Below are 22,265 nucleotides of genomic sequence, written 5' to 3'. Positions count from 1 at the left end.
TGGCGTAGCACTGCTGGGGCCACCACAGTGTCATAAAAAGTCCAGAGTAGTAACCCTGAAGGACCTAAGCCTCCTCAGCAGGTGGAGGCGACTCTGGCCCTTCTTGTAGAGGACATTGATGTTATCAGTCCAGTCCAGTTTATTGTTCATGTGAACACCCTGGTACTTGAGTCCAGATTCTCAATGTCAGAGCCCTGGATATTCACAGCTGTGTGTGTGTGTGTGTGGGGGGGGGGGGGGGGGGGGGGAGGTTTCCTACAGAACTCAATCACAAGCTCCTTGGTCTTGTTGGTGTTCAGCAGCATGTGGTTCTGCTCACACCAGTCCATGAAGTCCATGATGACCTCTCTGTTCTCCTGCTTGTCCCCCTCTGATACGCAGCCAACGACGGCTGAGTCATCGGAGAACTTCTGCAGGTGACAGACGTTGGAGTTGTAGTTGAAGTCTGCAGTGTAGAGGGTGAACAGGAACGGAGAGAGCGCCATCCACTGGGGGGCCCAGTGCTGCAGGTCACTACATCGGACACACAGCTATTCGTCCTCACGTCCTGTGCGTATAAGTGGTCAACTGTCCAAGCAGCCAGATGTTGGTCCACACCGGACTCCTCCATCTTCCCCTGCAACAGTGATGGCTGGATGGTGTTGAAAGCACTGGAGAAGTTAAAAAAACATGAGCCTCACAGTGCTCCTGGGGGACTCCAGGTGAGGCAGGGCCCGATGCAGCAGGCAGATGATGGCATCATCCACCCTGGTGAATGATGACAATAGGCGAACTGCAGCGGGTCCAGCACTGAGCTCACCACAGTGAGGAGGTGGCTGAGGACGATCCTCTCCATGGTCTTCATCAGGTGAGAGGTCAGGGCGACGGGTCACTTGGTTCACTAGGGTGGGTTATCTTAAGAACCGGCACTACGCAGGAGGTCTTCCACAGGAACGCCACAGTGTCCAGCCTGAGGCCTGATGAAGACCATGGAGAGGATCATCCTCAGTCACCTCCGCACTGTGGTGATGTTGAGTGCTGTGTCTATGTGTCTGTCATCACTGTGAACAAACTATTTTCACCCGGGGTGACAGTCTTCAATGTGCAGTACATCAACATGTATCTTCAGAAACTAAAACATGGGTGACAAGTAAATAACTACGAAGAACTAACCACAGCCAAGTTTATAATATAAAACAAAACACCCGTTGCTCTGTACATCGTTGCTGATCGTTTTTTTTTATTTTATATATTTGAGAGAAGAGGCTTTATTGCAACTGACCCTCATCTGTAGCGCTGTGTAACTGTACTGGTTTACTGCCTCATGCCGTATCACACACATACATGAAATCATTACAATGACAATGAAAATAAATCAACACTTCTCTCCACTAGAGTTGAGAAAAACTGAACATTATAATCCTTGTGGAGGAGTTGCTGTTGCTGACAGTAAACTCGACAAGTTAATTGTCTGAAAAAATACGCAGTGATCATGTGTTATGAGAGAATACGCATCCATTTGGATACCAGTGAGTTTATGTGGATTTATTAGATGACAAAACTTGATGGCACAATGCTCCACCTTGCACATAGACAACGGTTAAGTGTTACTTTATTTTGTGAGTGTACTCAGTGCTTCACTTGCTTATTCAAAAGTTTACTGAAAAACCTAGAGAGTGTTGGAAGAAGTATTTGCTTTTGCAAGACTTTTATAATGTTGCACCATTTATATAATGTTTCACAATAAGTGTGTATGGAGTTTTGCAAAAACAGCCCAAAGAAGTTACTACTGAACAATCTGTATTATATTGAGAATTATCAAACAAATATGAAGTGATTTATTTGTGTTGATCGAAATGTTGCGCAGAGCAATAAATAAATGCGACTGCAGAAACAATGAGGGAATGATGATATTTTTAACTCCCAATATAGTTATTACTATTATGGAATAGAATATTCAAGACATACATCATTACAGAGAAATCTTAATAAAGTATGCAGTAATGTAAAAATGTAATACTTTTACAAGCTTGCTATAATTTTTTAATCTCTTCAATATCACTATTATGGACTGGCGACCTGTCCAGGGTGAACCCCGTCTCGCCTGGGATAGGCTCCAGTCCCCCCGTGACCCTTCACAGGAATAAGCGGCAGACAATGGACAATATCAGTATTAAAATCATGAATATGTTATAACGGCTGCACGGTGGTGCAGTAGTCAGCTCTGTTGCCTCACAGCAAGAAGGTTCCGGGTTTGAGTCCCGGCTGGAGCACAGGATCTTTCTGGGTGAGTCTCCATGTTCTCCCTGTTCCTGCTGGGTTCTCTCTGGTACTTCAGCTTCCTCCACAGTCCAAAGACATCAAGAGGGACCAGGTTAATCCAGACTCTAAATTGACCGTAGGCGTGGCTGGGAGAGCCAATGGTTGTCTGTCTCTATGTGTTGGCCCTGCCATGGACTGGTGACCCGTCCAAGGTGATGGTTTAGAGGGTTTTACCATCATGTTTTCATCTGCCTTTTTCATTTTTTCCACTCCACTCATGATAGAGCCACAAAACAATAGTCGTAAATGAAGTCCAAGTTTTTCGTAGCTTCATTGTAAAGCAACAATCTTGTGTCCTGATCTGTTTGGACCTGATCGGTTTTCTCTCACAGTCTGACAGATTGTACAGCGCAAATGTTGAATGCATCTTCCAAACCTAGCAGTGCTTCCTCTTGGGTGATTCTCTTCCAGTCGGCTGGAACCTCAGCTGGCTGGGCACCATACTCCCGAGCAAATCTTCCATTGTATCGTACCAGTACATACTTCCAGTAATTCGAGGTTTCAATGGTGGGGTCTGGAGGAATGTACCAGTCTGGGTAGTAGGTCATGTAGTCTTTGTAAGGGTGCCATTTATCACTTATGTCACAATCCTGAAATTCAGAATTACTGTACACATCAGTTGTACATATAGTTTCAACCAGCTTGTCAGTGCGATCACTGATGAACCTTCCAAGACCCTGTGGCCGATGCACAGCTGCATGGTGATTCTTGTGGCCTTTGCCTCCAGCCTCACAGGGAACTCTACAAAATGGGCATTGCTGTCCACAGCCAAAAATCCGCCTGAAAAGCTCATCCTGGGGTTTAATTGGAAGTTGGTGGAGCGTTTCAGTGATGTCATCAGAGTTTGAGAATTCCCTGTTGAGTATATCCACCATCTCAGTCACTAACGTAACAAGGCTGTTTGCAAAGGGATGGCACTTGCTTTGGATTTGAAACAGACTGCATTTTTCAGCTTCCACGGATATTGAGATGTCTTTGATGAGACATTTGCGCATGTTGTTGATGAGCACTGGAATGTTTTGATTGTCATCAGTTAACCCTACTGAGGCTGTCTTTGTTGCTGTGATTATTTTTTTGCCTATAACCCTTAGGTTCTTCTTCTTGAGCTGGCATAATGTCTTGTTCTCCTGCATTTTTCTCTTGATATGCTGAAATATCCAATCTTTAACATATATTTCATAGGTATCAATATACCTGACAAAACTCTTAAAGTCATCCTTCAGCAGTAACTCCTTCTGAATGCTGTACTGGAAAAAAGAGCGCGAGCTGAACTCTGCTGAGTGAGAGCTTGTCAAAATCTCATCCACAATGTCTATCCCCAGAGATCGAGTGATGTACTCCTCAACAGCAGGTCTAATACATAAGTAGACAAAATGATTGGCTTTGCGTTGACAGTGATCCGTCTGTGTGTAAAGATCAACAAAGTCTGACAAGTACTGACACTTGAATTTCTCCAGCTGAGTTCGAGGATCATTATTGGACAGGAATTGTTCGTGCATTTTGACAAATTCCCTTGAGGCAATTCCACAAATGTGAAGCTTCAGGTCAATCTCAAACTGTGCATTTGTTTTGTGGCATTGGTAACACTGTTTAAGAGATTTATTGATTCGTTCCAACAAATCCCTTGTAAAAGAGTCATGGTAGTCACGGTTTGTCTTGGTTTTATCAAGGATAAAACGGGTGGAACTCTCAATGACACTGTTAGCAAAGATCTGCAGGTCTCCCTTCCATATACCCTGAAACTTCTTCACAAAGGAGTCCAAATGGTCCGCTCTGGTCTTGAATGGACCCATCTCAACTTCCTTGAGATCAATGTTCTGCAAGTCCTCATTTACATTCCGATTTGAGAGACTTTTTCTCAGATGGTCAAGAATGTTTGTGGGTATATCTCTTTTTTTCAGGGTTGGTATGTTGACAGTGGCAACGGCCCACATCTTTTCAAACTCCTCTGTCAGTTTTTCATCAGACAGCCTGGCATCTTTGCAGTTGCTCAGGAGCTTCATGACCCGCTCCTCAATCACACCTCTGTACTTCTTCTGTATGTCCTGAGCAGTTTTGGAAGTGATTTTTTGCTCAAGGATGCAATCCAGTTTAACATTTACGGAACTTTTGATCTCATTTGAAAGACTTTTGATGCTGTTGAGAAACTCGGCTCTGTATTTCTCTATCAGATTGACATGTCTGTCTTTTCTTTTATAGTAGTCACACAGTTTCCCCTTCATTTTTGTTTGTTGCACTTCTATTTCATCAAGCACCTGTGATTTTTTTGATGCAACTAATGTGTTCCATGTTTCCAACTGAGGATCACTGTCAGCATTCAAGATGTCTAATTCTACTGCTGCCGTCCAAGAGAGAATTTCTTTTTGGAAATCCCATTCCCACTGACTGAACTCTTTGCACAAGTTGTCGTAGGCATGAGCTACAAGGGTGTTTCTGAAACTGAAGATGAAGTTCTCATATTTCACTGCTCTCCACAGACTTTTCATCCATTGTAAAAACTCAGGGATTTGTGAGATGTCATTACTTCTGTCTCTTGTCACTTTCTCCAAAAGATTTCTCTTGAAATCTGCTACAGCCTCACTGTAACCTGTGTTGACTGGTGCCATCGGTGGGGTTCCATGCCAAAGTCCTGGGATGTTCCAGTTGTTGTTTTCTATGTCATAGTCGAGCACATCTGTGAATGCCTTAACTGAAGGCTGCCGCTCCATGTCAGCTGCAATTTGTATCATTTCGTTGAGCTGGTCCAAGAGATGCTTTCTTTCTGTCATGCTCTTGGTATGAGCCGAAACACCGGCAACGTTCTGGTGCACAAAATGACAAACTGGCTTTTTCCCAATTTGCTTCATTCTCAGGAAAGCGTGAACTGCAATTTGCAGGACATCTTTCATTTCGGTTGAGTTCTCCATTGCGATGTTGATAATAGTGACATCACTTAAACCAATGACAAAGGTTGCCAGTTGGTTGTCATGCTCATAGCTGTCTTCCAGTTGGGCCAAATCAGGAGATTTCAGGCCCTCTGTATCAATGAGAAGAATAAAGTCAAAAGCCAAGTCACCCTTTATATCTTCTCCTACTTTGAGGAATAGCATGTAAGCTCCTCTTGTACATCTGCCACTGCTGACAGGAAACTGCACACCAAACATGGTGTTGAGAAGAGTCGACTTCCCAGTACTTTGAACACCCAACACGGTCAGTACCAGCAGCCGACTCTTTCCCTGGACTTTTTTGTGAAGCTCCATTAGGACGTCTGTCACCCACCTCTCTGGGATGTTGGAAGCATCTCCATCTAAGAGCTCTAAGGGATAACCATCCAACAGCATTTCAGAGGCCAACCCAGGGAGATGACACATTTTACCTGCAGTTTCTTTAGATAGCAAGGAAATCTCATATATCAGCCCCATTTCTCTCATGTAATGCTCTACTCCCAAAGAGCTGTCCACAAGAGCTTGATCCAACTCTGCAATAACTTTAGCATCTTTCTTTTTGCATTGCTCTTTGAATTTGTTGCGCAGGAGAGACAGTTTGTTCCGAGAATTGGTATTAAAATGGAATTTCATCCATTTCAGGAAATAATCTCGTTTCTCTTTGTCATCTGAGGATAAGGTTTCAATAAAACCCTGCATTCCTTTGGACTGCTTTGTTTTGCTTTGTTCCTCCCATATTTTGCGTTTTTCTGCCTGAAGCTCACATTTATACTGCTCAATGCCAGCATTTCCAGTGTTTTTGATCCTGCATTCCTCCTTCTCTAACTGTGATAACCTTTTCCAGTTCTCCCCTTGCAACGGAAGCTGTAGTTTCTTGTAGTGTGGTATACTTCGTACCCCAATGTTTGTTAAGATCTCCTTGGCTGCGTCTTTCTGGTCATGAGTTTTGATTTCGTCTACATTCAGACCTAATTCGATAGCTTTGCCAAGCATGTTCACAATGCTCATTGTGGATTTTACATCCAACAGGGATGTCTTGATGGCTTCACAAAGTTTCCTTGAAAACTCTGCTACATTAGCCCTTGAGTCTTTGATTTTAGTATTGGCTTTTGGTAAATCCAACTTTTCCACGATTGACTTGACAGACATCCTGTCCTCTATAGAGCTGTCCTCCTTGTGATTGACAACAAAGAAGAGTTTGGATTTCACATCTTGAAGAGCAGTCAGAATGCCGTGCTCCTTTTCTTCAATTTTGTCCAGGAAAACAAAGGTTGCAGTTGACACTTCAAAAAGAAAACTGAATTGTGTGAGTGACTCATTGATGTCTCCTCGTAAATTAGCAAAAGCAATTGGTTCAGAAAATGCATCAAGATTTTCTCTCCCACAAGGAAGGAACCAGCAGATCTCAACCAAACCATTTGCAATTTGTCTTCTAAGTGTTCCTCCTTCCATTTGTCGGTGGACGAACATACTGGGATTCTGCTGGCCACGGCTGAGAACTTGATTTAGCATCTGAGATTTGGATAAGCTACAGTTTTTCAGCCTAACGAAGGAAAAGAATGGTATAGCTGCTTGGACAATGTTGTCCTCAATAAATCCTCTTGACTCAGATAGCTCATGTGGACACCATTCTTTGACAATGTCTCTGAGAGCCCATAACATGAGAGAACACTGAGAATTGTTGTTGTGGGGCAACAGCAGCGGGACAGAAAACTGGCATACTGACATCTTCAGGGCCATTTCCTGTTGCAAGAAGCTGTCAGCACACAGAAAGAGAGCTACTATGAGGTCGAGAGGATGAATCTTGCTATCTGTAGAGTAATCCGCAGTGTAAAGGTTGAGGTCAAAAAAGTCAGCCTCCTCATGATTGGTTAATAACGGTGTATAGTTCCGGCATTCAGCATTGATTCTGAAAAGTTTTCGGAGAAAATAAAATGGAATTTCTTCCACTGATAGAACCTCCTCTTCATAGATGCTTTTCTTGTTAATCTCCAAGAGAGACTGAAGTGTGAGCTTGTTGGGATAGTATTTCTCCAGTCCAAGTTTGGAGAGAAAATTGGACAGGGCTGTTGTAAGAACAGAAGACAAAGTCATTTTTAAATATACATCTCAACATGTACAGAGTACACAGAGTTACATTTCTAATATCTTGCATGCTAAATCTGACAGGCTATCTGTTGTGAAGCCTCGCTGATCTCTGTGTTTGTCCATTCGGTCATTTCAGACAATACTAAATGCACCTGCACTGGATTCTCCTCCGTCTATTCCAAAAATGGATGAGGTTTCACCCAGTTGCTCACCAGTCTTCATTCTTCGTCAGACACCTCCACAGTACAGTTCATATACCAGTCTAAGCAGAAGCTCAGAGGAGGCAGAGCTTTTTCTGCTGCTGCTCCCACTTTGTGGAATGACATACCTCTCCACATTAGACAAGCTCCCTCACTGTCGATTTTTTAAACTCGTCTCAAAACCCACTTTTATTCTTCGGCTTTTGACCCAGCATGAGACTGCATTTGTTTTATTGCTTTTATTGTTTTTATTTACTACTTATTGATGTTCTTATGTTTTTATGTTATGTACAGCACTTCGTGTCAGCTGTGGTTGTGTTTAAAGTGCTTGATAAATAAAGTTGAGTTGAGTTGAGTTGAGTCTTTACCACATGCTTGCTGCCATCAATTATCTTTGCATTTTACTAAACTTTCCGGCATCCCTGGACATTGATGACCAACCGATCAATCCTAACTAATCAATATTGTTTGCCCCTCCAACAATGACATTAAAACATTGTGGTTTTGAGCTGATTGTTTCTCTGCTCTGAGTCATAGCGTGCATCTGTATCTGTACATGTATGCAGACACATGTAATGATCAAGTGTCCCTGATAACCTCACTGTTGTCTTCTTACATGTGCACACATCTTCATACAAACCTATACTCCTATGGGCTGGAATCACATGATTCTTTACACCTGACTCCATGTGACTGCACCAATCAAGGAAAAAAATGGTAGCAGTTGGAACACACTAGAGACTTGAAGGGTGTCCATGATGTGTCATTACACTGAGAGGATGTTGCATTGAGGCAGATTTGGATTTGTAATTTCTTCCTTTATAAATGAAATTGGCTTAATTTAAAACTGCCTGGCTTGATTATTTATGAAGATGTTTGTCTATCTGTTGGAAACATATTTCAAAAATAAACAAAGTGGAATTATTCCTTATTTTGCAGAAAAAATAACCCAATTAGAAATTATAAACTTTTTTTTAAAAGTAATAAATAAGCATACCTGTAAGGTCTTGTTCTTCTGGATTCATTGTTGCCATGGTCAGACATCTCCCTTCATGTCTTCCTTGGAACCTACGGGAAACAATAAAGATGCAGAACCAGAAACTAAGGAGATTAGAAACAGAATTGTGTCCTTTCACGAAGCAAAGTTCAGTCGCAGGACCACACCTCAAACACTATCCGTACCCTCATGTTGACTTTTTCTGCACGCCCCTCCCTCACCTAAGCATTGAATGTGCATGCTGCATGGTATGAAAGTGGAGAAAAAACGTAGGAAGAACCAGGAGAATGTATACATCAAACTTAAGTACAATGTTGAGAAATCTGCACTTTGTTTGATTGTTTGCATTTTTTGGGGACCCTGTACTCTAAGACAATAACATATAATTCCACAACATTTATCCATCAGTTTCTAGTGACTATGGAAGCCCATACTGGACTTAATTAAAATCGAAATGCAAATCTGTGATATAATTTTAATGTTGAACCCATGCATATGTAATTTGGGTCAACATTAAAATTAAAATGTACCTTCTGAGGTTTGATTTTGACTTATACACATCTACAAGTCGAGACTTCATGGCAAGTGAACAAGTCGGGTGGTGGTGGATTATTGTTTTTTGTTAACCTACGCTGGAGTTCTGATGTCACAGTGATTTTTCAACACTGTTACGCTGAAATAGAATCCCTCTTCATCCTCTGTTGTCCCTTCTATTCCCCCATGAGTACAGCTCATTCACTCTTGTGTGTCCTTAAAGGTTACAAAGGGCAGCCTTGGGGGAGTCCAACCCTCACTAGAAACAAATCTGACTTTACTGTGGACCAGACTCTCACTCCTCCTGTAGAAAGAATTAATGGCCCTTGTGTCCAAGCATTCATAAATAGGAATACATAAACATAAATTAGAATATGTACTTTTACTTTGGATACTTTATTAAATTCAGTTACATCTCTATTTTTACTTAAATATAGTCTAAACAGAGTACCTTGTTCTTCTGTGTCCGGTGTAGATGTGTTGTGATGATATAGTCCTTTACTCTCCTTTGCTGGCAAACCTGGAATAGACAATAAATAGCATCAGTGAGGCTTTGGTGGACAATCCAAGTGGACATTAAAATCAGATCAGACAAAACTGTCCACAACTGAACACTCAGAAAAGAGTATTTCATAGTTCCAGGAAGTAAAAACCCAGAGAATCTTACCTAACAGCAGCAAGCAGGAGACTGGCAGCTGACTCTGTCTGCTATGGTATTTAAACTCTTAACAACTGAAACTGAAACAGTTGGTACACAAACATGATCAACAGGTTTCTACGACTGGTGTGTTATTTCTCCTTAGCATTATGGGGACAAAGGTTCAACTGTTAGATGGCAATGTATAATCATCATGTTTATATTTGCAGCATGATTCCATGATATTAAGTGTTTTTCTGTGGTTTTATATGTTATCTTTTAGTAATACTTTGGACTCACGTGTACTCATGGGTCAAGCATGCATGTGATATAAGTTCACGTGGACCTTAAGACAAATATCCTTGAAAAGTATTCTTCCTACATTCCTACCATATGTGAACTGGCTATATATCACATGTCTTCTTGTTGTTGTTGATGTCAGAACCGCTCCAACTTGTCTGGTTTACTCAGGTGAGCTGTGAGGCCTCCTTGTCAGGTGTCTCTCAATTTCCAGATGTTCAGGAGCTTAAATAAGGTCACATGTAGCAGTTCCTTTGATTTGCCTGGGATGCATGAGCAGTAGATCCCGGATCCGTTTCGAACACTAAAGAAGTACATTGAGCAACAAAATACGGTGTTGGATCGTTTTCTTCTTCTTTGGGAATGGCCACATAAACATCTTTATAACATTGCACCACATCCAGCAATGGTGATGTTATTTGCAATAATGTGTTGACTCTGAATTCAATCTCTTTGAGTGAGGTGGAGGTGTGTTTCTCGCCTTCATCAGATTACGTGAGAAATGAGGAATGTTGTCCAGCAGCTATGATGGGAACTGTTACCACACCAGGCTTCTTTCTCAGAAATGACAAAGCTCCTCTCTTACTTATCATCAAAGTGATAGGGCCATATTTAACATCCATCCATTTTCTGTACCTCTTATCCGTTAAGGGTAATGGGGGGGGGGGGGGGGGGCGCGCTCCTTCAGCCTGGGCAGCAGTCCCAGGTTGGCTACCTTCAGTGGTCCAGTCCATGGTACTGAATGGGGCTCATCTCCATTTGGGGTTGCCACATCTCCCCCTTCCCACAATGAAGGCCAGTGTTCTCCCAGACCGCCCACAAGCAGGCATCACAACGTGACACGGCATCAGCATTCTTCCTCTCAGGCCGGTGCACCCCCCTGAAATCAAGGTCGTGTAGGGTTGGGGGGGGGGCGCTGTCCGACTTGGTAACCAGCACTGCTGGACTGGACTAGTTACCGCGTGACTCTTCAAAATCTTGGTTACCTTGTTGTGTTGTGGAAAGAAGTGGAGAAGAGACTTCAGAGGATCAAGACACAGGTGTCAGACGGGGACTCTCTTTATTCACAGCGATGGCCCTACTAGCAATCTTAATCAGAGATATCTACCTACGTCGGAGAATGTGACATACCTTTTTATACTGAAGACAGGCTGTGCGTGTATGTATTCGTGTGGCATCATGGTTTTATCCTGTTTACCAGACTTTTAGGCTGTCCCATATACCAGAAGTTAATGGGACATTTCCTAGTCTCGCTTATCATTGGACTATGATCAAATGTGAGTGGCACTGCCACACTGTGTGTGTGTGTGTGTGTGTGTGTGTGTGTGTGTGTGTGTGTGTGTGTGTGAGTGAGTGAGTGTAGGGGGGGTACTTGGCTCCATTCCCAATTTACCCATTTTGTTGGGTTTGCTGACATGTTAAGCATCAGTATAGGTCATGGTAATCTGACACTCACTCACTCATAGTAACTTAACTCTCATTCTCTTACATAACCCCCTGAAATCACTAAAGTGATTCAAACTGTATGTGTTGAACATGAGTGATGGACAACACAACACTCTGCACACTTGAACAGTAAAATGATATGACAGTCAGGATATCTGCATGAGTATATACTTACTGTGATAATGTTATCTTTCATCATAATGCGATTGGAGTGCATGAGACAGTTCAACATTAAGAGGTTTATGGGAGCAAAAAACCTTTTTTAAAGGAAAATTCTCCCATGGCCCTTTCCCCACCAGCAACCAATGTCTCAAGTCACACCTTGAACCGTAAACCATCAGCACAGCACATTTTCATAATACTCAAATAGTGGTTACTTCAATAATGTGAATATGACAGGACAGTGACACAGTGATTCTTCCAAATCCTGCTTACAAGAATACATGATGTGACTGTATGTAGTTATGAGTATGCATGCATATATTCATGTATATAATGATGTATGACAAAACGGTGACTCAAAAATGCATGGTTCAATGTACAGAATTGTGGTTCAATTCGGTCCACGGCATCTGTTGACAGGTACCAGTTCCAAGTCCCCCCCTGTCAGGCATCTGTCCAGGTATGAGGAACAAGTAGTCCCAGTAGTCCTTGGACCACAGGATGCATATGAGTCATTTATCCATTTGCCAGGATGTTTACCATCTGACCATCAGGTGTGTGTCCATTTCATCATGTCTGTTTGTTCATTGCTCACAGGCACTGTCTCCTCAGTATGGGAATGATGCAACATGCAAAAGAAACCATAATTAGAAATATGGTGGCACTCATGGCTGCCTTGGGCAAAACGCCTCCCAATTTTCCTAAAATTTGGTCTAGCCAATCTAGTGACAGGCTACCTCCCCCACCAGCTTTCTCCTTCATTTCCACATTTAACTTGTGCAATTTTGCCATGGCCATTGTGAATGATCCATCAGGACTTGTATCATTTGGGATGTACGTACAATAATATTTCCCGATCATTTGACAAACTCCTCCACGCTTTGCTGTTATTCATTGTAACACTTGTCTGTTCAGCCATGCTACAGTTGAAGTTGCTCCCCCATGCTCCAGACAACTGACTGCTATAATTGATGTACCTCTGCTGGTTGTTGCAAATGTAATTTATCCAGCCAAATTCTTCTTAGTTGTAACCCAGGGCAATATGGACTCTAATCCTGCTCTCACCTCACTTTGTGCCTTAAACTCATTGGGAATTCCTGTTGGCAACACCATTGCATTCAGCTTGATACCCTCATCCGGAGTGAACTGTCGCTTTGATCTTCAAAGTAGAACTGACTCCATTTTCTGCCTAATTATTTCAGTCACTCCCTCATACGTCACTACCACTGGAACTGACAGTCTGACTAAAGCGCACAGTCCTATCCACCTAATGGGAGAACGTTATGCAACACATCATTTCCACACATCCAAAAACGATCAGCTCCAGTGTTTGTTTGCTCACTTAACAGGTGCAGAACTGGACAGGTCATATTTACACTCTCACAGTCTCGGTCCAGCGACACTGGACCATGCTGCCTGGGTGATGTATTGTGGTTTCATTTGTGGCCTTGGGAACTAAGATAATACCCGTATGATATTACAATTAACTGTTGTGTCCCTCACCATTTTGCCCCAATCACTGAGGAAACCTCTGCTGGCAGAACATTCATAATCTTGCATGTCGACTTTGTAATCAGTTGGTGGTTCGCTTTGTGATGTGAGCATGCTAAACTCTTCACATGATTTTCCAAACCCATGGTCTGGCCATCTATTGAAGTAGTTATAGCTTTGCCTGGATCTGTATAAGAGTCTGCACCGGATACCACATTTAGGATTTCTAAACAATGGGGTGAAACCTTCCTGTGGTCTAAACTTCCCCTCGGTACTTTGTTTTCACTCGTGTCCTCCACAATTTTCGAAGATATATGTTTTTGGAATCACTATGGGGATTGTGTTAGGGGGTTCTGAGCAGACAAGGCACTCATTATTCGTCATTCTTTTAGTTGAGTACATGGCACATCTCTACCACCCGTTATGATTAGTGGTCTTCCAAAGTTCTGTCCGGAACAAGATCCAGCACCTCTGAATTTTGGCCTCCCTGTGTTCCAGTAATTATTTGGACAGTTCCAGTACCTCTTGTATTAAAAGAAAATATAAAAACGTTTTAAAAATGTTTAAAATACAACAATAATGCGCATAGATAAATTTACAGACCAAATCCTTAGAATTTCATGTTGTTTATTAAGATTCAACGTCATTTGAAAGAGTCGGAGATCTGTTGATGCACTGATGCCAACAAACCACGCCCCTGACAAACAAATCACCTTTCGAAATTTGTCGCCTTTGAGGAGCAAGCAGAGAGGAAATAAACAGTTCCTGTTTCAGCGCCAACATGTCGAAAAGACAGTTACATTTGCTGTTTTTTCAAAAAGAAGGAAGAGTCGCATGACTTAACTTTTCCTCCAAGTTAAGAATGATTTAGTAAAGGATACCTATAAGACAAGTGTTGTTTAATCAAGGGGGTAGGTCAGGGGTGTCCAGACTGCTCCAGTAAGGGCCGTGTGGCCGCAGGTTTTCATTCCAACCCAGCAAAAGCAACACCTGATTCTACTTAAATCAACTAAGCTGTGTCCACACAGCTCATTTGTTGGATCAGGTGTTGCTTTTGCTTGGTTGGAATGAAAACCTGCAGCCACACGGCCCTTACTGGATCAGTCTGGACACCTCTGGGGTAGGTCAACTACTATTTAGCAAAGTACAAGTCTGAGTGGATATTATGAAGAACGTTGTAGAGTTTTGGTTGTTTTTCTCAGGTCAATACGTGCAACTCTGAACAGAAGCCACCGAATGATGATGATAGAATCCAGAAGAAAACAATCAAAAACCCCAAATATGTCATGAGATAATGGATGAGATGATAACGTGCTCAGGTTTGTTCTTGAGCCACACTGGAACGATTGCAATCTACAATCTACAATAGTACAATTTCATTTCGCAGACGCTGACGCTGTCCAAAGCGACACAGGCAAGAATTCAGACTGAAGAGAAAGACTTAGCAAGTACGACAAAGTGCTTCAAGTTTGATTAGCTGCAGGTGCTGCCATCTAGTGGCAGAAGGAGTGCCAGTTTTTTTTATATAATTTAAACACAACCAATAATTTCACATGAACCATATCTTTAAATAAATTTCAAAAATATTTAAATTTTTTCTGAAAATGGGGTCAGGTTGAAACCAGGACTTTCTGCTTTGTCATTTCTGAGAAAGAAGCCTGGTGTGGTAACAGTTCCCATCATAGCTGCTGGACAACATTCCTCATTTCTCACGTAATCTGATGAAGGCGAGAAACACACCTCCACCTCACTCAAAGAGATTGAATTCAGAGTCAACACATTATTGCAAATAACATCACCATTGCTGGATGTGGTGCAATGTTATAAAGATGTTTATGTGGCCATTCCCAAAGAAGAAGAAAACGATCCAACACCGTATTTTGTTGCTCAATGTACTTCTTTAGTGTTCGAAACGGATCCGGGATCTACTGCTCATGCATCCCAGGCAAATCAAAGGAACTGCTACATGTGACCTTATTTAAGCTCCTGAACATCTGGAAATTGAGAGACACCTGACAAGGAGGCCTCACAGCTCACCTGAGTAAACCAGACTAGTTGGAGCGGTTCTGACATCAACAACAACAAGAAGACATGTGATATATAGCCAGTTCACATATGGTAGGAATGTAGGAAGAATACTTTTCAAGGATATTTGTCTTAAGGTCCACGTGAACTTATATCACATCCATGCTTGACCCATGAGTACACGTGAGTCCAAAGTATTACTAAAAGATAACATATAAAACCACAGAAAAACACTTAATATCATGGAATCATGCTGCAAATATAAACATGATGATTATACATTGCCATCTAACAGGCCAGGAGCCATCCATGGAGGTGGGGCCGACCCAGAGCCGGCCCCTGGCATAAACAGTCCATGCAGTTCTTTAGGGCCACAATCACCAGAGGGGGCCACACACTCACTGTGACTGTGTTTCTGGCTCTTGTTGGACTTTTACAAATAAAGTCTGTGTTGTCGCTGTGGCTCCGCTGCTCTGCCCTCCCCCCTCACAGCGCGCCTTCCGAGTCCCGTTATATGCCATATCACCGCAAAGCTCTGCTTCTCAGCTTTCTGAATCCTTACGTCGATTGCGCAAACGGCCGAGGAGTTACGGTAATCTGAATCTTGCCTGCTGTTTTTCTGTCGCTGGTGACGTAACAGCGCTGTCTGCAGAGGGTCAGACTGTATGATCCGAAATCACTGCTCCTAAGAGAAAATTTAGGAGCGGCACTCAAGGGCAAAAAAAGAAAAAGATGGAGCAGGAAAATATGGCGAAAGATCAAAGTATGTTATTGGTCACTCAAATCATTAGTATTAGGCGACTACGGATGGAATGACAGTAGTTGAGGCTAAGCGAGGTAAACTTGCCGAACGCACTTCTAGATAGTACAAAACTGAGCTGCAGAGGAATGCCGATTCACATATTTATTAAGGCTAAAAACACAAACAGTGAAACATCCTCACAAAAAACCAAAAAATATCCCAAAACAAGTCAAGTCAAATTATTTATATACTGTAGCGCCAAATCACAACAAAAAGGTATCTCATGACACTTTACAGGTAGAGCAGGTCTAGTACCACAGTCCTTCAATGAATTTCCACCCAACAATTCTCCATCAGCAAGCACATCCTGCAACAGTGGCAACGACAACCTTCCTTTGAACAGGCAGGAACGTTGAGCAGATCCAGGCTCAATGGGGACGGCCTTCTGCTTTGACTGGTTGGGGGGAAAGAGAGCAGGAGGGCGGGGCAGAGACAGGGATAGATAATGGAGGAAGACAGATATGCAGAAGGAAAGACTGGGACAGAGATAAAGAGGGTGATAAAGGGAAGAGACTGATGGACAGACGGGGAGGTGAGCAGGTGGAGCTATGGGTGGCAGCTTGAGCCTCTTCAGGTCTGTAGCCTCCTCCTGCAGCACCCGGGATCTGGGAAGCGGGGAGCCCAAAGGCTCCGGACAAGAAGACGAGTTAGTAACACATATGAGTATGATTTATGTATGACACATATGACAGAGAGGAAAGAGAGGAGGAGAGAGAAGCCCAGTGCATCATGGGAGATCCCCTGGCAGTCTAAGCCTTTGGCAGCATATCTAAGGGCCAGCCTAAGCAGTCCTGACTATAAGCCTGATCAAAAAGGAAATTTTAAAGTCTGCTCTTAAAGGTAGAGTGGGGGTCTGGGTCCTGGACTGAAACTGGGAGACTGTTCCAAAGGAGGGGAGCCTCATAGCTGGAGACCCTGGCTCCCATTCTACTTTTAGAAACTCTAGAAACCAGCAGTAACCCCACATCCTGGGAAGAAAGGGTTCTAGCTGGGTAATAGGGGACTATGAGCTCTGTCAGGTATGAAGGAGCCTGACTGTTGAGGACTTTGTATGTTAGAAGGAGAATTTTGAATTCTATTCTAAATCTGACAGCGAGCCATGCAGAGAAGCCAGGACAGGAGAGACATGGTCTGTTCTACTTGTCAACACGCGGGCAGCAGCATTCTGGACCTGCTGAAGAGTCTTTAGGGACTTAGTAGTCCAGCCTGGTAGGAGGGAATCACAGTAATCCAGCCTGGAAGTGACAAAGGCATGGACTAATTTTTCTGCATCTTTTTGAGACAGGATGTGTCTGATCTTAGCAATATTGCGTGAATGAAAGTTGAAGGACAGAACCTGATCGAAGAGAACTCCTAGGACGTAATGCCTTCCAGGGTACCGATCTCATTAGATAGGGTGTCTCTAAAATGTTTTGGGCCCAGGACAATAACTTCAGTTTCATCAGAGTTTAGTAAAAGGAAATTATGGGCCATCTAAGTTTTTAATCTCCTTTAGACAGCCCTCCAGTTTAGTCAGCTGATTTATTTCATGAGGATGCATTGATAAGTACACCTGCATGTCGTCTGCATAGCAGTGAAAATTGAGAGTTTCCTAACAATGTGACCGAGAGGAAGCAGATAAAGGGTGAAGAGGATTGGTCCAAGCACAGACCCTTGTGGAACACCATAAGTGACGACAGTGGTTTCAGAGGGGTTATCATTAGTTAGTACGAACTGAGATCGACCTAGTCAATATTACCTAAACCAATTTAGTGCAGTTCCTTTAATGCCAATATCAGGTTCCAGTCTCTGTAGAAGGACATGGTGGTCAATGTTATCAAAAGCTGCACTAAGATCTAATAAGACCAGCACAGAGACCAGTCCCTCATATGTTGCTAGTCGGAGGTCATTGTTAAATTTGACGAGTGCTGTTTCTGTGCTATGATGAATCCTGAAACCTGACTTGAAATCCTCTAGTAAGCTGTTGCTGTGGAGAAGTCACACAGCTGTTTAGCAACTGCTTTCTCCAGAATTTTGGAGTGAAATGGAAAATTTGATATTGTTCTGTAGTTGGCCAAAACTTCTGGATCCAGGGTTGCTTTTTTGAGAAGGGGTCTAATTACTGCCACTTTAAAGGACTGTGGGACGTAACCAGATAGCAGCGACACATTGATCATATATAAGAGGGAGGGGCTAATGAGGGTAGAGTGTCCTAATTTGGATGGGGTCTAGAAGACAGGTGGATGGTTTAGAGGAGGAAATTATTGAACTAAGCTCATGAAGGCTAACGATTGAAAACCTATCAAAGTGTATGTCTGGTCCTCCAGCTGCCTCTAAGGGTTCTGAGGCTGTAGGTGCCATGTTGTCAGCTGATGGCAGGAGGAGATGAATTTTCTCTCTCAGAAGGAGAATTTTGTTATTAAAGAAGTCCATGAAATCTTTGCTGCTCAGGGAAACAGGAATACTTGGTTGAGTAGGGCTGTGGCTCTCTGTCAGTCTGGCCACAGTACTGCAGAGGAACCTGGGGTTGTTCTTGTGTTCCTCTATTTGTGTAGGTTGCTCTAGCTTTCTTATAGGTTCTAAGGCCATCTTGCCAGATTATATGTGAGTCCTGCAGTTTGGAGGAGCGCCAAATTCTCTCTAGTTCCTGGGTTTTTTGTTTAAGCTGTTGGGTTTCAGAATTGTCCCAAGGTGCTTGTTTCCTTGGATTTATAGTTTTCTTTTTTAGTGGGCCAGTAGAGTCTAGAGTTGTTCCTAAGGTGCCTGCTGCTCTATTGATAAAATTATCAGTTTGGGAGAGACTACGGTTGACAACAGCATCCTGCTGGATTCAAGGAATCACTTCATTAAATCCAGGTGTGGCCTGATTAGACTCATGAGTGGAGTGTAGTTGATTAGTGCACATTCAAAAGTGATAATTGATGGTCAGATAAAAGCACGTTCTGTGGAAATCCAACTAGGTGTTTAGCTTCAGTTCCACATGTTAGGAGGAGGAGGTGGAGGTGTAGTTGTGACGGTGAGTGGGTTCATGGACAGACTGATGGAAACCAATTGTGTCTAGAAGAGAGAGAAAGTACCAGACTGTGGTTATCGACATCCACATGAATACTGAAGTCACCTACAATAATGACTTTATCTGATTTGAGAACTAAACTGGATATAAACTCTGAGAATTCAGATAAGAATTCATAGTAAGGACCAGGAAGGCCGCACACAATAATAAATCAGAGTGGCTGTCGAGTTCTCTGCTGGTTGTTGCAAATGTAATTTATCCAGCCAAATTCTTCTTAGTTGTAACCCAGGGCAATATGGACTCTAATCCTGCTCTCACCTCACTTTGTGCCTTAAACTCATTGGGAATTCCTGTTGGCAACACCATTGCATTCAGCTTGATACCCTCATCCGGAGTGAACTGTCGCTTTGATCTTCAAAGTAGAACTGACTCCATTTTCTGCCTAATTATTTCAGTCACTCCCTCATACGTCACTACCACTGGAACTGACAGTCTGACTAAAGCGCACAGTCCTATCCACCTAATGGGAGAACGTTATGCAACACATCATTTCCACACATCCAAAAACGATCAGCTCCAGTGTTTGTTTGCTCACTTAACAGGTGCAGAACTGGACAGGTCATATTTACACTCTCACAGTCTCGGTCCAGCGACACTGGACCATGCTGCCTGGGTGATGTATTGTGGTTTCATTTGTGGCCTTGGGAACTAAGATAATACCCGTATGATATTACAATTAACTGTTGTGTCCCTCACCATTTTGCCCCAATCACTGAGGAAACCTCTGCTGGCAGAACATTCATAATCTTGCATGTCGACTTTGTAATCAGTTGGTGGTTCGCTTTGTGATGTGAGCATGCTAAACTCTTCACATGATTTTCCAAACCCATGGTCTGGCCATCTATTGAAGTAGTTATAGCTTTGCCTGGATCTGTATAAGAGTCTGCACCGGATACCACATTTAGGATTTCTAAACAATGGGGTGAAACCTTCCTGTGGTCTAAACTTCCCCTCGGTACTTTGTTTTCACTCGTGTCCTCCACAATTTTCGAAGATATATGTTTTTGGAATCACTATGGGGATTGTGTTAGGGGGTTCTGAGCAGACAAGGCACTCATTATTCGTCATTCTTTTAGTTGAGTACATGGCACATCTCTACCACCCGTTATGATTAGTGGTCTTCCAAAGTTCTGTCCGGAACAAGATCCAGCACCTCTGAATTTTGGCCTCCCTGTGTTCCAGTAATTATTTGGACAGTTCCAGTACCTCTTGTATTAAAAGAAAATATAAAAACGTTTTAAAAATGTTTAAAATACAACAATAATGCGCATAGATAAATTTACAGACCAAATCCTTAGAATTTCATGTTGTTTATTAAGATTCAACGTCATTTGAAAGAGTCGGAGATCTGTTGATGCACTGATGCCAACAAACCACGCCCCTGACAAACAAATCACCTTTCGAAATTTGTCGCCTTTGAGGAGCAAGCAGAGAGGAAATAAACAGTTCCTGTTTCAGCGCCAACATGTCGAAAAGACAGTTACATTTGCTGTTTTTTCAAAAAGAAGGAAGAGTCGCATGACGCTTAAAACGAGGCAGGAAAGCTTCCACAAGCAGCGACGAGGGCAGCTGCAGCGGTCATGTTGACGAGCAAAATCGGCCGCAGCAGGAGGCTAGCGCCGCCACAGCTAGCCTGGTTCACCTCCAGCAAGCCAAGCCTGGTCTAACGTGATGTGGGGTGTCCTGGACAACTAAATGGTGAGCAGACTGTCTAATAAGAGGCCGCCGTGCCAATCTTTAAATACCGTAATAATAATAATGGAAGATTTGTGTGATTTATTGTGAGCTCTTTTTTGTTTGTTTTACAAGTTGGACCTGTTGAGAAACAAACTGCTGACTGTAGACTCTGAGTCCACCTGTGGTGATGTGGGCGTTCACCTGTGCAGTGCAGAGGAGGCTAATAACTGTGAATTGTCGTCATAACATTGATACCATGGATATTATTTGAAATGGAGTCCCACATCATGGGCATTTGTATGTTGTTTTCTGTGAACGTTCCGGGACCTGTGCCCCTCTCTCACTCCTGAGCCGTCATATGTACTTAGCGTTCTGGCACCTTATGATTTACAAATTAAGCACTGGTTTTACATGTTGTTTTTCTGTGTGACCTGTGTCCATCTCGTCACCGCTGGGGTGTCACATGTACTTTGTGTTCCGGTACCTTATGATTTACAAATTAAGCACTGCCTGCAAGCCATTCATAATTAAAGTACACCTCCATTTTTAAGTGAAATTTTGTCAAATCTATTTAAGTTAAATATAATTAAGTGTAATTATTAATGTATCATAGTTTGATCAAGTAGAATGAAATTAATTACACCCCGAAGTTATGTACAATTAACTTTTCCTCCAAGTTAAGAATGATTTAGTAAAGGATACCTATAAGACAAGTGTTGTTTAATCAAGGGGGTAGGTCAGGGGTGTCCAGACTGCTCCAGTAAGGGCCGTGTGGCCGCAGGTTTTCATTCCAACCCAGCAAAAGCAACACCTGATTCTACTTAAATCAACTAAGCTGTGTCCACACAGCTCATTTGTTGGATCAGGTGTTGCTTTTGCTTGGTTGGAATGAAAACCTGCAGCCACACGGCCCTTACTGGATCAGTCTGGACACCTCTGGGGTAGGTCAACTACTATTTAGCAAAGTACAAGTCTGAGTGGATATTATGAAGAACGTTGTAGAGTTTTGGTTGTTTTTCTCAGGTCAATACGTGCAACTCTGAACAGAAGCCACCGAATGATGATGATAGAATCCAGAAGAAAACAATCAAAAACCCCAAATATGTCATGAGATAATGGATGAGATGATAACGTGCTCAGGTTTGTTCTTGAGCCACACTGGAACGATTGCAATCTACAATCTACAATAGTACAATTTCATTTCGCAGACGCTGACGCTGTCCAAAGCGACACAGGCAAGAATTCAGACTGAAGAGAAAGACTTAGCAAGTACGACAAAGTGCTTCAAGTTTGATTAGCTGCAGGTGCTGCCATCTAGTGGCAGAAGGAGTGCCAGTTTTTTTTATATAATTTAAACACAACCAATAATTTCACATGAACCATATCTTTAAATAAATTTCAAAAATATTTAAATTTTTTCTGAAAATGGGGTCAGGTTGAAACCAGGACTTTCTGCCAAGATGTCAGAGATCCCTCTGAGTCAAGAACTCTGACTGCAGTCTGAGATGGCAGCCTGTGACGTGTCAGGATGACAAAACATAGGATCACAGTGCTGACAGGTTCTATATGAGAACCTCTGGCATCATCATCACTAGCTTTACCACCACCTCACCAGTGTTGTGCTAGTTA

At 42.7% G+C, this 22,265-nt stretch overlaps 1 protein-coding gene across 1 annotated transcript; it reads right to left on the bottom strand.

Annotated features, from left to right (window-relative positions):
• Positions 1–1,176: 1,176 nt before the first annotated feature.
• Positions 1,177–9,732, bottom strand: LOC147268835 (up-regulator of cell proliferation-like). Its single transcript, XM_086223228.1, has 4 exons — positions 9,712–9,732; positions 9,496–9,564; positions 8,511–8,581; positions 1,177–7,291 (listed from the first exon to the last, which is right to left on the bottom strand). Exons 3-4 carry the CDS (start codon positions 8,545–8,547, stop codon positions 2,628–2,630), a joined length of 4,701 nt encoding a protein of 1,566 aa, XP_086079354.1. The 5' UTR covers positions 8,548–8,581; positions 9,496–9,564; positions 9,712–9,732; the 3' UTR covers positions 1,177–2,627.
• Positions 9,733–22,265: the final 12,533 nt, after the last annotated feature.

This window comes from Aulostomus chinensis, chromosome 2 (genome assembly GCF_037954235.1).
Source record: "Aulostomus chinensis isolate RoL2024-O1b breed Wild chromosome 2, RoL_Achi_v1.0, whole genome shotgun sequence".
Classification (NCBI taxonomy): domain Eukaryota; kingdom Metazoa; phylum Chordata; class Actinopteri; order Syngnathiformes; family Aulostomidae; genus Aulostomus; species Aulostomus chinensis.
The sequence above is the reverse complement of the archived record's forward strand: the minus strand, read 5'-3'. Positions and strand labels throughout refer to the sequence as shown.